Source organism: Podarcis liolepis (genome assembly GCF_965112155.1).
Source record: "Podarcis liolepis genome assembly, chromosome: 3".
NCBI lineage: Eukaryota > Metazoa > Chordata > Lepidosauria > Squamata > Lacertidae > Podarcis > Podarcis liolepis.
Window position 1 is genome coordinate 79,780,832 of NC_139557.1, and position 14,396 is coordinate 79,795,227.

At 40.2% G+C, this 14,396-nt stretch overlaps 1 protein-coding gene across 1 annotated transcript in view; it reads left to right on the plus strand.

The window, feature by feature from the left end:
- The window catches only part of FMN2 (formin 2), a 159,839-nt gene that overhangs the window by 42,524 nt on the left and 102,919 nt on the right, over positions 1–14,396 (plus strand). The window contains exon 5 of the mRNA XM_083496737.1: positions 2,344–2,405. Coding sequence (XP_083352863.1) covers positions 2,344–2,405 — 62 coding nt within the window. The remainder of the gene's footprint in view (positions 1–2,343; positions 2,406–14,396) is intronic.

Here is a 14,396-nt window from a genome sequence, read left to right on the forward strand (position 1 = left end):
TCAGAGCTCTTGTGATGTCACAGATGACAGATGATTTTAGTCAAAAGAGGTCCTATTAAAATCCATGGGACATATTTCTAAGTAATACAGTCTGATCATGGTATAAAATTATACTAAGCAGGAGAGATATCAAGCATCTTTAATATAGCTGTGTGCCTGCCTGTTGGCTGCTGTATCACAAATGCCAATTGTATTCTGTATCCTGGGAAACCAATTAGTATTCACCCTTTCAACCAAAGCAGTGGCACTTTAAACAGCTTTTGAAAAAGCAAACTGGCCTGACCTATGTGAAATATAAAAATCAGAAAGTATAAGGCATGCAAAATATTATTTAATAATCCAATGTGAACACATTTGCTTAGGTGAGGAAAAACAGATGGAAATAGGATAGCAAGGTTTTACAAAGACTTAGGAGATACTGCTGACCTAAGAATCAACAATAAATCATAGAGAAACAAAGGTACTCCTACTTATTGCCAAAATTCACATGGCCCAAGTGTTTGGTGTGGGGGCACTATACTTGAGTCCAGAAGTCCTGGACTACAAGCCCATCAATGGCAATTGCTTTGGAAAAATGGAAGCAGATGGGGTATTTTTACCCAAGCATTTGAGGGGTGAGTCTCTCCTGAACTACTGAGATTGTCACTGTTTGCTGTAATGCAATGTTTTAGATGCAATAATGAATTTTGATTCAGATGTGGATTGTGTTTTTGCATTGTCTTTATTTAGTAGTGGCATTAAAGTCTGATGATGATGATGATCAACTCTAGTTCTTCCATGGTGAAAATGTCACATGTGAAACTGCCTTATTCTGAGTCAAACCACTGGTTTATCTAGACCTGTGTGGGCACCAGCTCTTCAGGGCAACAGGCAGAGGTGTTTCACATGCAGCTGCTGGGTGACCTTGGGCTAGTCACACTTCTCTGAAGTCTCTCAGCCTCACTCACCTCACAGAGTGTTTGTTGTGGGGGAGGAAGGGAAAGGAGATTTTTAGCCGCTTTGAGACTCCTTAAGGGAAGTGAAAGGCGGGATATCAAGTCCAAACTACTACTACTACTACTACTACTACTACTACTACTACTACTCCTCTTCTTCTTCTTCTTCTTCTTCTTCTTCTTCTTCAGTTCTGCTACCTGATTTTTTTTTTTTTTTTAAGTTGGCTCACACCCAAGATCTTCTTGCTGCATAGCATGTACTCTACCACTGGGGCATAGCCCCCTTCATTTGTGGCATATAGCTGTTATAAAATGTTCTACATAGCACCTTTGGCCACATGGAGAGATAGTCACCTGTAGTCTCCAGTTATGTTGTCAAATACCTGCAGTTCCAATCAGGACAGCAGGGTAGTCTGGTACTACTTGACTCACCAGACAAAAGGCCACAGGTGTCAAGCTGGCCACACAGTGCTGCCATGCAAAGGTTTTAAACAAACCACCACTTGTTCCATTGCTGTGCCCTTCCACCCAGAGGCAGACACAAATGGAGGAATACACTCCTCAAACAATAAAATTGTATGGTTCTGATATACAATTTCTACTTTAAACTGCAGTGGGATAAAATCTGGATTTTCAGATAGTTTTCAAGTTTGTTTGTTTGTTTGTTGTTGCTCAAGATGCATATTACTGATACTATAGTAGAAATAGTAATAGTAACAACAACAATAACAACACAATTTGTTTACCACCCTTCATCTGAAGATCCCAGGGCAGTTCACAACAGAGAGCCACATTTTAGTCATTTCCCCCCAAAAAGATTGCCCAGGATTTTAACTGATTTTATATCTCCTGCTTTTTGTATTTTTACTGTTGCTACGATAATTGCTTTTGTTTTTGATGTTTTTTATCTGTTTTATATTTGTTTTGTGGTTCTCTTTTGTAGGCTATCTTGAAAATCTAGATAAAATTATATTTTTTTAAAACCCCAGAAAAATACAAAATGAGAATGCAAAATACATAATAAAACAAAAACAATTTGATTTGATTTTGACTTGTTTCTAGGAGGTAATTTAATTATTGTTTGATTTTATACTAATGTTATATATCTGATGCTAGCCGCCCTTAGCCCCTGAGGGCGGGATATAAATAAACATTTATTATTATTATTATTATTATTATTATTATTATTATTATTATTAACAAAGCAACTATGCCCTTACACAAAGACATTAAAAAGCTATAGAATGTTAATCACCTGAATGACTGGTTGAAGAGATATTTTTGACTGGTGCCTAAAGATAGGTAATGAAGGTACTAGGCAAGCCTCCCTGGGAAGAGCATTTCACAAGTTAGAGTATAGTTGCTTCTAACAGTGAAAGTAACTCTGAATATTTACTTTCCCATCTAGGAAGTGAAACTGCCACTGTGGCAAGAGAGACAGAACATACAGAAGATGTTCGACAGGTACAGGTAAGTTCTTGGTAGGAGAATAAACCTGTGGTTTGAACCCAATGACAACTTATATTTTATTTCTGAAGGAGAATAATGTTAATTTTACAAGTGGCTAAAGGAAAGTAAGTTTCTTATATTTATTATACTAGAAGAATACCTACTTGGTTGTCTGGTGATATTGGGTTGCTATCTTGTGAGATTCCTGAAACTCATACCATTAAAAATTATGCAGAATTTTGATAAATAAGATAATGCTATGAATTAATCTTAACTCTTGTCCAATTCACATATGTGCATCCTTCATAGATGAAAACTTTAGGTTATTGAGCCCTTGATGACTCTCAGCTGTATGTGTGAACTGACTCAGTTAGAAATACGTACTGTATTTGAGGAGATGTGAAGTGATATGAAAATGGTGATGATCTGACACCCCAAGAAGTAGAATGTAAGACAGAAGTAGTACATTACTCCTCTGTGCATTCTTTTCAAGGAATCTCAGTGGTGCTCAGAAAGTGATGCTTTTCTTTCATATTCTGTATTGCCAGCAGCGCTGAGGAAAATATATAACATATCTCTGCCAATCCACTCTAGGACTCTTCAGCACCAAAACAAAAAAAACCACAATGCCCATCCTAATCTGGTCATTCTTAAATGGATATATGTGGTCATCTTATTGCAGGCTTTGAAATTACCCCCTGGCCCAGCAACTCCACAGTTTTCAGTCACTGCAACAATAGCCTCTGATAGTACCTACTGGCAATCTGAAACATTTGTTAGTGATATTGCATGACATCATCCATCCCAACCCCAAGCAGGGTACATTTTTTCTCTCACTAGACGTGAGCATCTTTCTCAAGCATGAAAGTGAGAAAGTGTTCTTTGTGCCATACACTTAGCTGCAAACTCTAAAAAGAGGCACCTGACTCTTCCTTCTTACTGCTCTTCCTTCAGGAACTGTTTTTGCTTAAGAGATTTCAGTAGGAGGTCATCTATGTGTGGGGCAGGTACAGAGCCAGAATAGTTTCACTGGAGACTCCCCGCGCCTGTCTAGCTCCATGGAGCAACTCCTAACCCAGGAAATATATAGACAGGTCACTAGCCTGCAGCCTCAGCCTTATACAGACATGCATACAATCTCAAAATGCACAGCTCACATCAGGCCCACACAGAGAGGGGTAAGCCGGGCACATTTGCTCCAGGCCTCGGAGGGCTAAGCTGGTTGAGGAGGCCTACCAGACTTACACTGCCATGCCAAGACAGTGCCTCCCAGCTGACTAAATGGGCAAAATGCCTGTGCCTGTTCTTATGCACTGCAAGCCTTCAATAGTAAAATCGGGACTAATGAGTACTAACGTGTAGTGTCAGATCAGAGTAGGCAGTGGTGTCGCGGTGGCATGTCTCATGGACAAGACTCCTGCCCTGGGTCTCAGATAAGCTCTGCATAGGCCTGGCTCACATGCATACTGTTGTAACACTTATCAGCCAGCTGAAAAAGCTTGTGAAAATAAAGCTTGTCTTTATTTGTTTCTTGAAAGTACAAATAGTATGCATTCAAACTGTTAAGTGTGGCTTGCTGCTGCGATCCACTTTCTGTTTGTGTATGCTCCCTGTACACGCAGTGAGGTATTTTCTGTGTATGGTCAGAGAGACGTTCTGTCCTGTCCTTTTCAGTTCAATCTGCTGTAAGTTATAGGAGGAGTTTGAGAATAATAATAATAATAATGATAATAATAATAATAATAATAATAATAATAATAATAATAATAATTTATTTGTACCCCACCCATCTGACAGGGTTGCTCCAGCCACTCTGGGCAGCTTCCAACATATATAAGAACATTAAAAAGTATCTTGTTCCTACTGCTGTCCTATTATAGTACCAACATTGTACAGTAACTTATTCAGGAGATGACATGTCTGCTACTTCATTGTGCATTTAGAATTACCTAACTAGATGTGATGCTAAATGGGGCACATGGAGATCAAATTGGGAGGGAGGGGAATTTATTTAGGACCGCAGCATGTAAGGAAGGCTTTTAAACCATTTTCTCTCCTGACGCAGGCCCAATGAAAATTTCCCTTAAGCTGTAAGGGGGAGGTAGGGGAGAGCTCCCATAAGCAGCAAAGAAAGCTTTCTTTACAGGTGTTGCATGCCACCCCAATCTCTGAGTGGTGTGAGATTCCAGGTGTTCCACGCACATTAACCAGGCTTTGTGTTTGCCTTTGGAAATGAGGCAAAGCAGAGACTGTGGTGTCTTTATGATATGGGTCATTTACAAATACAGTGGTACTTCCTGTTGTGGACTGGATCTGTTCCGGAGGTCCGGCCGGATCCCAAGGTTTTCACAACCAGAGGACCGCTTCTACGCATGGCAAAACATGGTAAAATACTTTCGGGTTTGCCATTTTCACAACCCGAAGTTTACGTTACCTGAGGGTAACGTAAGCCAAGGTGCTATTGTATATACAACCTGAGCCTAAGATGAAGGGGTTCACAGCATTGACACCCCAAGTGGGTCTTGTTTCTCCCATAGCTGCAGCCTTGGATGCAAACAGAAATCAACCATCTCTCCAGCTTTTCTGCCTTTAACAGCCTGCAACCTTCCCCCCCCCCTATGTTTCCCCACCATAGCAAACTATAAATGTTTCAAACACTGCCTTTGTCTTCTAACTAACTCTGAGTTGAGGGAGGGGCCACTCCCATTTGCTGCCTGTCACAAAGCCCCCTCTCTTTGGCTTCCCTAATAGCTCATCATCTTCTGTCTGTTCTCCTAATGGTCCATCACCCCAGGCAATTTGATTATCAGGAAACTGGCCTGGCTTATATTTTAACATTTGCAGAATCAAGGGGTTCAGTGTCTGGTACCCAGAAACTCATAACAGTGTGGTGGTGTCTGAAACGCTTAATACAGTGGTACCTTGGGTTAAGAACTTAGTTGGTTCTGGAGGTCTGTTCTTAACCTGAAACTGTTCTTAACCTAAGGTACCACTTTAGCTAATGGGGCTCACGGCTGCCACCGCTCTGCCACTGCGCGATTTCTGTTCTCATCCTGAAGTAAAGTTCTTAACCCGAGGTACTATTTCTGAGTTAGCGGAGTCTGTAACCTGAGTTACCACTGTACAGGGGAGTCTGGCACCCACAGACTCATAACACGGCGCTAATAGCTGGGTGTGGTGGTTCATAATTACTGCCGGGGGGGGAGAGAAAGGGTTCAGACCCCTCTATGTGTAGCTTGATCCTGATGAAAATCTGCCCCTCCCCTGCAGCAGTTCTTAATGATAAAAGAAGCAAATAAACAAATACAAGTTCAAGTGACACATTTAGCATCATTTATTTTATTTTATTTTTTTTTTGCTTTAAACCAGCTTATAACCTCATTTGAAACTTCATCATTTGGATTTTTTGGGGGGTGGGGAACCAATTTACTCTGGAAGTTTCTCTGAATCCCATGACCGGAACACACTGTATTCACTTATTGGTTTAGATTTGTTTTATCCATAAGGGAAAGCATGCTATTTTCTGATCTTGGTTAGTCTCACAATAACCCTGTTAGGTTACAAATGTGGAATAGAGACTGAGACTGTGGCTTGGCTGATGAATGTGCTGACAGCAGCTTTGGACACTGAAAAAAGCTGGGGTAGAGGAAGTGCAAGTGAGTTGTATCTTCTTTTCTTTTGCTTTTATTGGATGTTTAAAACCAAGGGTGTACACTTTTCAACTTTCCAGGGCAGTTCTGGGCCAAAATTCTGAAAGGTGGGAGTGTACCCTTGAAAATTAGGTCAGATATTTCACTCAGAAAATTTCTACACAATAAGTACATGTGTTATATACATGAATGCAGTTTGAAAACCACCACTATAACTACAGTGGTGCCTCGCAAGACGAAATTAATTCGTTCCGCGAGTTTTTTCGTCTAGCGAATTTTTCGTCTTGCGAAGCACGGTGTCGGAAGTTTTGGAAAAGCTTCAAAAATCACCGAAAACCTCAAAAAAGGCTACCACACCGCGTTCTATGAGTTGCTCCTCGAAGTCAAGTCGCAACTGTATTAAGAAAAAGGAAACAAACTTGCAAAAAACGCAATACGTTTTCGTCTTGCGAAGCAAGCCCATAGGGAAATTCGTCTTGCGAAGCAGCTCAAAAACCGCAAAACCCTTTCGTCTAGCGAGTTTTTCGTCTTGCGAGGCATTCGTCTTGCGGGGCACCACTGTATTCATATCCATACCTCCAAGATGAGCGTGCAGAAAAGGCTGATTTAGGTTATTTCCACCAACTTTTAAAACCCTATTCTGCTCTCTTCTGCCTCACTGTGCTTCCCAAATTTTATGCTCTTCTCTGAAGCTGATGTGCTCTGGTCCATGGGGTCATGAAGAGTCGGACATGACTAAGCGATTAAACAACAACAACAACAACAACTGAAGCTGAGACAGTGCATCTTTCTCCTTAAAGGGAACAATGCATGAGCTCACCTTGGATAGTTGAAGAAAATGGCAGCATAAGAATTGCAGCTCACTTGTTCTTACCCTACCATGTTAATTTTGAATGTCTGAAGCTGATATGAGTCCTTAGTTCTTCTAGCATTTGCAGGTCAATTCACAAAAATACAGTGATCCTGCAGTATACAAATCATACTGTGTTTTCGTCATAGCTGTCTAGTATCATTTTGCATTATATTATTCTAGTTTTCGGCTTGCTTTTTAAAATGATTGCCACATCCCAACCAGAGTAATCTTTATGTATCAAGTTCTTGCTATATTCCAGTTTCAGAAACTGTCCCATCATGACCGAGTTCATAAATAACTTTTTGGTTACAGATATGAAATTCCTCCACAAGCCAAATACTTGTCATGAAAAAAAGAAGTTATGAATCTGCCATAAAGCTTCCAAATGTATATTGTTCCTCTCAGATAATAGGCCCTGTTGGAACCCATGGTACCTTCTTTGGATTTGGCAGTTTTTAGACACTGAAGACAGATTTATCCTGTATGATTTATTTATGTATTTTCCAGGAATATGAAAATAAAATGTTGACTTTAGAAATCTCTAGTGAGCAAGACATTTTGGAACATAATGTTAAAAAGCTTTCTGCTCCATCACAAGCCTTTAAGCAGGGCCTCTCTTATTTTATCTTTTTGTACAGCACCTAAGAATTGAAGGAACAATACAAAGATTTATATTTTGGCTGCAATACTGTGCACAGTTGAGTTCCCATTGTGTTTGATAGAATATATTTTGAAGTGTCATTGTGCAGGGCGCAAGCTTTTAAGCTAGATTTTAAGAGCACTTCTAAAAATATTATTTTACTGTTTATCATGAAAACATAAATTATCTCTTTAATGCTGCAGTATGAGAAAAAAATCCATCTTACATTTAACAATAATAATCTTAACAGACTATTCTTTCTTTCTAATATAATTAAAATTTGTACTAAAATTTGTACTATTGTACTCTCCAGAGGCAAATAGTAGCACTGGTGGGGTAGTTTTCAGGAGGAAACTGTCATGACAGCATTGAGACTCTGGTGGCTTTTTCTTCAAAATAAAAGTGGCCATTTTAAGCATGCTATTTTGAAAGTTTGGATTAATGCCATGTCTAGATTGGCCTTAAATTGTGCTAATTCACTTTGAAATAAATAACTGGAATGTAAGTTAATCAGTGGGTCTTAAATGTGACTAACAGAGACCTACATTGGCTACCAGTATGTTTCCAGGCACAAGTCAAAGCGTTGGTGCTGACCTGTAAAGCCCTAAACGGCCTTGGCTCAGTATACTTGAAGGAGCATCTCCACACCCATCGCTCAGCCTGGACACTGAAGTCCAGTGACAAGGGCCTTCTGGTGGCTCCCTCACTGTGAGAAGCGAAGTTACAAGGAACTAGGCAGAGGGCCTTCTTGGTAGTGACGCCCACCCTGTGGAATGCCCTCCCGTCAGATGTCAAAGAAATAAAGAACTATCTGACGTTTAGAAGACATCTGAAGGTAGCCCTGTTTAGGGAAGTTTTTAATCACTGATGTTTTAATGTATTTTTAATCTTTGGTTGGAAGTCGCCGAGAGTGGCTGGGGAAACCCAGCCAGATGGGCGGGGTATAAATAATAAATTATTGTTAGTTTTATATTATTATAGACTGCATATGGGGGAAAGGAAGCAGAGAAGGGGAAGGACTCTGGGATTGATGAAAAGTAGAAGCATTGGTCTGTGAGAGATGGCTGTTGATTGGGGCATTTCACATGGCAACATCATGCAGGAAGTATGACTCAACAGATATTTCGAGTGACCAAATAAACAAAAAACTTCACCCTGTTTTCCAAGATGATTTAAGGCTCCTTGTACAACCTTAATGTTTCCAGTGCTGTATCTTTATAATTAAGCATAATCACTCTAGATATTTAAGTGTTATATAATTTATAGTTAACAAATGTATCTGTGAGAAGGGATGCGGGTGGCGCTGTGGGTAAAACCTCAGCGCCTAGGACTTGCCGATCGCATGGTCGGCGGTTCGAATCCCCGCGGAGGGGTGCGCTCCCGTCGTTCGGTCCCAGCGCCTGCCAACCTAGCAGTTTGAAAGCACCTCCGGGTGCAAGTAGATAAATAGGTACCGCTTTATAGCGGGAAGGTAAACGGCGTTTCCGTGTGCTGTGCTGGTGCTGGCTCGCCAGAGCAGCTTCGTCACGCTGGCCACGTGACCCGGAAGTGTCTGCGGACAGGGCTGGCTCCCGGCCTATAGAGTGAGATGAGCGCACAACCCTAGAGTCTGGCAAGACTGGCCCGTACGGGCAGGGGTACCTTTACCTTTACTATCTGTGAGAATCCCATATTGATTCCTAGCACAATTTTTTATTGCAATTGAATCAAATTGGCTAACTGAGCTGAACTAAAGCTGTATCAAAAAACACCATCAATTTATGAGAATGCTTTAAAAGAGAATGATCTGTAGAGTCCTTGTTCAAACACTAGATGGCAGCTACAGATTTAGAAATGAGTTCCGCAAATTCAATCTACATTGTTTTTCCTCTGTAAAATTTGATATTTCTCAATGGGAATACGTATTTATCTGAGTCAGACATTTGTGGCTGCCTGGATTAGTGCAGTTCTGTCTCTGTTCAGTCATCATGATTGGTAACTTGTCTTGAAACACTATTCCTGTAATTCCTGTAATATGGGGAAGGAATGGGCCAAGTTGTCCAGAGTACCTGTCCAGTGCACAAGTGCACACAAATTTGTTTATTTAAATTTATTTAAAACGTTTATACCTTGCCTTTCCTCAGCAATAACAATTTAAAAAACAGTTTGACAATAACAAAATAAAGCAGCCATAAAACACTAAAATGGAGGGAAAGGATAAAAAAAAACTATCAAAAATAATTTCAGCATAATTTATGATCCAAAAGCCTTCCTAAAAAGGATGCTTTTTAAACAGCATGCAGAAGGACATTACAGGAGACAAAGCCAGGCTGTAGCCATTGCAAAGGCTCTTTCCTTTGTCCCAGCTAGGTGTATGAGACACATAGGATGGTGCAATCATTTAAGTAGTGAGGGATGTGGGTGGCGCTCTGGTCTAAACCACTAAGCCTCTTGGGCTTCCAGAAGGTCAGCAGTTCAAATCCACGCAATGGGGTGAGCTCCCATTGCTCTGTCCCAGCTTCTGCCAGCCTAGCAGTCCAAAAGCACACCAGTGCAAGTAGATAAATAGGTACCACTGCAGTTGTAAGGTAAACGGCGTATCCATGTGCTCTGGCTTCCGTCACAGTGTTCTATTGTGCCAGAAGTGGTTTGGCCATGCTGGCCACATGACCTGGAACCTTGTCTGTGGACAAACACTGGCTCTCTCGACCTGAAGCAAGATGAGTGCTGCACCCCATAGTCACCTTGGACTGGATTTAACCATCCAAGGGTCCTTTACCTTTACCTAAACATTTAAGTGGGCTGGAAGCTTCATACTGGAAAAGTCCTTCATATGTCTTGGTCCCAGACCATTTTTTTTAAATAGAAGGATGTCTGCACTGATACAAAAGAAAAACAAGCCACTTGTTGTGTTTTATATGCAACACTCTGGATTACTGTGGCATGTGAAGTCATGCTGTCATTTGCCAGCTGTTTAACTCATGTATGTTAAGCATTTATATGCTGCTGCTGCAAATTTCAGTATCAGTTACTTGTTGTTGTTTAACATCAGGATACCACCACTAGAAATCGAACATTCATTTTCAGATAGTCTTGAAGAGTAGATCTCTAGAAAGAGAAGGACTTTACCCCTTTATTTTAATTACTCTAAAATGTTGGAATTAAGTTGACTTAAGGTGATTATTACAGAGCAGGCATCCCCAACCTGCGGCCCTCTAGATGTGTTGGCCTACAACTCCCATGATCCCTAGCTAACAGGACCAGTGGTCAGGGATGAAGGGAATTGTAGTCCAAAACTTCTGGAGGGCTGAAGGTTGGGGATGCTTGTTACAGAGAAATGACTGGGCTGTCTGGAGGAATGGTGGATCTTACCAGGGATCGCTAAGGCGGTGTTTTCTTGCAATTCTTTCATGGTTACTCATATAGTACTTAAAATATAACTATACTGCTTAAAAACAGATAATAGATAGGCATTGTCAACTAAGGAAGGGCTTACCTCAGCAGTGGAGCATGCAAATGTTCAAAACACAGCATTGCCAGGAAAGGCTGAGAAAGACCTCTGTTGAATATCTTGGAAAGCAACTGCCAGCTAGTGTTGACAGTATTGAGCTAGATGGACCAGTGATATGACATAGGTTGCTATGTTCAGAACTGTCTGAAAATGAATGCACTTGTAGTGGTTGGATCTTGCTTTTACCAAGTATGTTGCTTTCCCAAACTTTTAAATGGCCCATTTCTTAAAACATAATTTTCACAGGCATCAGAATATTATAAGCAAATATAAGGTTGCTGTACATGAAGTCTGCTCTAAATTGCCCCCCATTGCTTTTCACACAGCTACTTGCATAGTCCTCTTTTGCATACTCCTAGGATTAAGTATAAGACTGCTGATATATTTTACTGATAGTGTATTTCTTGGCCAAAGGAAAGACACAACTACAGTTATCTCCTCCAACCAGTCTTGTTTATGCTTCTCATTTTATTGCTTCTATTAGGATAAATTATCCACATACTGAAATTAGTATCGCAGGTTATTTGGGTATGAGAACTGGAGGATTTGATAACCAAGATGAAAGAGATGAAATCAACAGAAAAAGGGAAAGATTGTGGTTTTCTTTGTGAGAAAAACGCAAATAGAATTGGCCAATATTTGAGATTCTTAACAGAATAAAATTCAGGATATTGAAAGTTTCAGGAACATATTTGTTATATAGATGCAAGTACCAGCTACAAAATTTGGTTGTGCTGCCAATGTGGGAATATAAGTATTTATTTTATACTTTTCTTTGCAGTTCTCTAGAAGTTAATCAATATCTTTAACTTCTTAGCTAAATAATACCTTCATACTGAGGCTATGAATAGGAAGAGGGTTTTCAGGAACGAAGAGCTGAGAAATAGACAGATACATCTGAGAGTTTATGCCAATATGAAAATTGAGGGCACCTGAAAATGGTAGTTTGTGTTTGTGTGGACCAATTTCCAGAGTAGAGTATGAAATATTTGGACAACTAAAATGAAGGTGATGAGAGCCAAAACTATTCTAACCTTTCCAAATGTTTCTAGCATCCGTTGAGCATCTGATTACAGCACAAAGGTGTACAATGGATGAAGAGTAGAGGGTCTGATTCCAAGAAAGCTGCAGGGTGGGGCACTGACATGCATCTGGGTGGAGCATCATGAGAGCTACACCCATATGAAGGGCTTGATTCATACCTGGAGGAAGGCAGTATGCAAGGAGGCTTCTAGGCTCTTTGCATTCTTGATGGAATCTCAAAGCCAGGATGGATAATAATTTAATTATGAATTGAATTGGGAGTATTGCCGTCTCTATTTACTGTATTTATTTTATTTACTGAAGTAATGAAAAACCATTTTTATTTATATTTCGAAAAGGAGAGTACTTAAAACGTTCCGAGGAAATGATATAGCAGTTGGGTGGAGATCTTTTGTTTCAGTGCCAGACATATGGTACTTGTCTGTTTCCTGTGTAGGATAAACATAAATTTCTAACTGGCTAATAAGGGTGGATTTGCATATGCATTGCACATGCCTAAGCTCCTAGGCATGATATTAGGTAAGTATGCCATGATGCATGTGGATTTGTATAGCTCACAGGTGTCTTCCCCACTGTTTTTCTAGAGAACAACAAGGTACCTGGGCAGATTACCTGGGCAAGTTCAATGCACGTGGAAAGATGCTTTGGCTCTAGCAGCACAGATCATCTAGGATACCATGCATCAAGACATAAAGCAACTTGTGTTCTGCATTACAGACAAACAATCAAGAAATGAAATCAGTGCTTCCCCCTAATGGAGAGATTTAATAGATGATTGATTTTTCAGGCTGATTTCCCAGCCAACTTGGTATGGAGGAACCCACAGTGGTTGACAACTGCCTGCCAAGGCAGATTTGAAACTAGTGATTCTGCATAATTGGACTTTTCTGTCTGTACACGACATTTGTTATATCTAGGCAAGCCGCCTTTGTTGCCCCAAGAAGCAGCTTTTAGCTTCTCTGCATTTGGCAATGCAGAGTAATGAGATGGATTTTATTTAATTTTCTCAGAGCCTGTCTTTTCTATCAGTGCTTTTGTATTTTGCCCACCTTTGGTATCACTAAAAACAACCTGTGGTTGTGGGCTCTATCTCTATGGAAACGAAAAATGTGGTGTTTGTATTGTACCAGAGTAGACAGACATAATTATACATAATGTTAAGTATAGTCAATGTGATATACAGAATGGATTGGATCCAGAGATGTGCTGTGAGAGCAGAAAGCAATTTCCACTTGAGCAAGATTGTCCTGCCAAAATCCCCTGATTTCCCGCTCCCACTTCATTCCCCCTTTCCCATTGCCATTCCAGGCCTTAGGGGAGCCAGGAGGGCTGTAGTGGTGGGCAAGCAGCCAGGAAGACCAGTGAGGAGCAAAGTCTTTTGCTTCCTCTTCTTTAGATCCAATCCAGATAGTAATTCAACTACATCAAAATAGTTGCTTCCTCCACCACCACCACTCTGCCAGTCACTCCAGTATATCTTCATGGTAGAGATTTAGCTTGAGCTGTGTTTAGGAATCTCTTATTTATACTGAGGCTTCACTCATCCTGGAAAACAGAGATTTATTTGAAGGCATTTCCTCCAGCATTATCTGGTTTAAACCTTGCTGTAAATGCCAGCATCTTTATTCTTATGTGTGTCTGGCTTTATAAAATCAAGGAGTGTGTGCACATAGCAGAGAACTTCAACTTTTTCACATGGGTGATAGATTTGTACTGTCTTAAGTGACAAGCTGAAAGGCCTGCTCCATCCCCAAAATCAAAACGACCAGCTTTTCAAAACAGAAGTAACTTAGTTTAACTGTTTGATTACATAAGTGGATATTGAATATTATTGCTGTTAAACTTTAAAAGTTCTTTAAGGCTCCTAGAGACTTTGATATCTACAAAGGAGACCTGAGAGATCAATGTCTAATTTTAACCAGACAAAAGAAACTGTCTTCAATTAGAAATGCCATCTTTTATGTGCCTTATTATTTAATAATAATTTCTTTTATGTTGGAATTGGTTAGTATGGGTATTATAAAATTAAAGAATGTGGCCAATCCCGTGTTTTCCTCTTTGGCTGAACTCAGAGGGGGGAAATCCGTCTTTCCACAAATGAGATTTTTAGATAGTGTAAACTGAATTAATCTTTGTAAAGGACATTCTAGAAGTTATCTCAAGAGCAAGCCAATTTGTATGTAGAAGGTTATTGTCTTGTTTTTTCCCCCATGAAGCAGACCTTTCATCTCCTTGGTGGATAGATAGGTTCTAAGAAAAATTAAAAGAGGCAAGATGTTCTCTCTGCAAAAATAAAACATTGGAAAAGATTTTTGGGGGAGGGAGGGCTAAAACA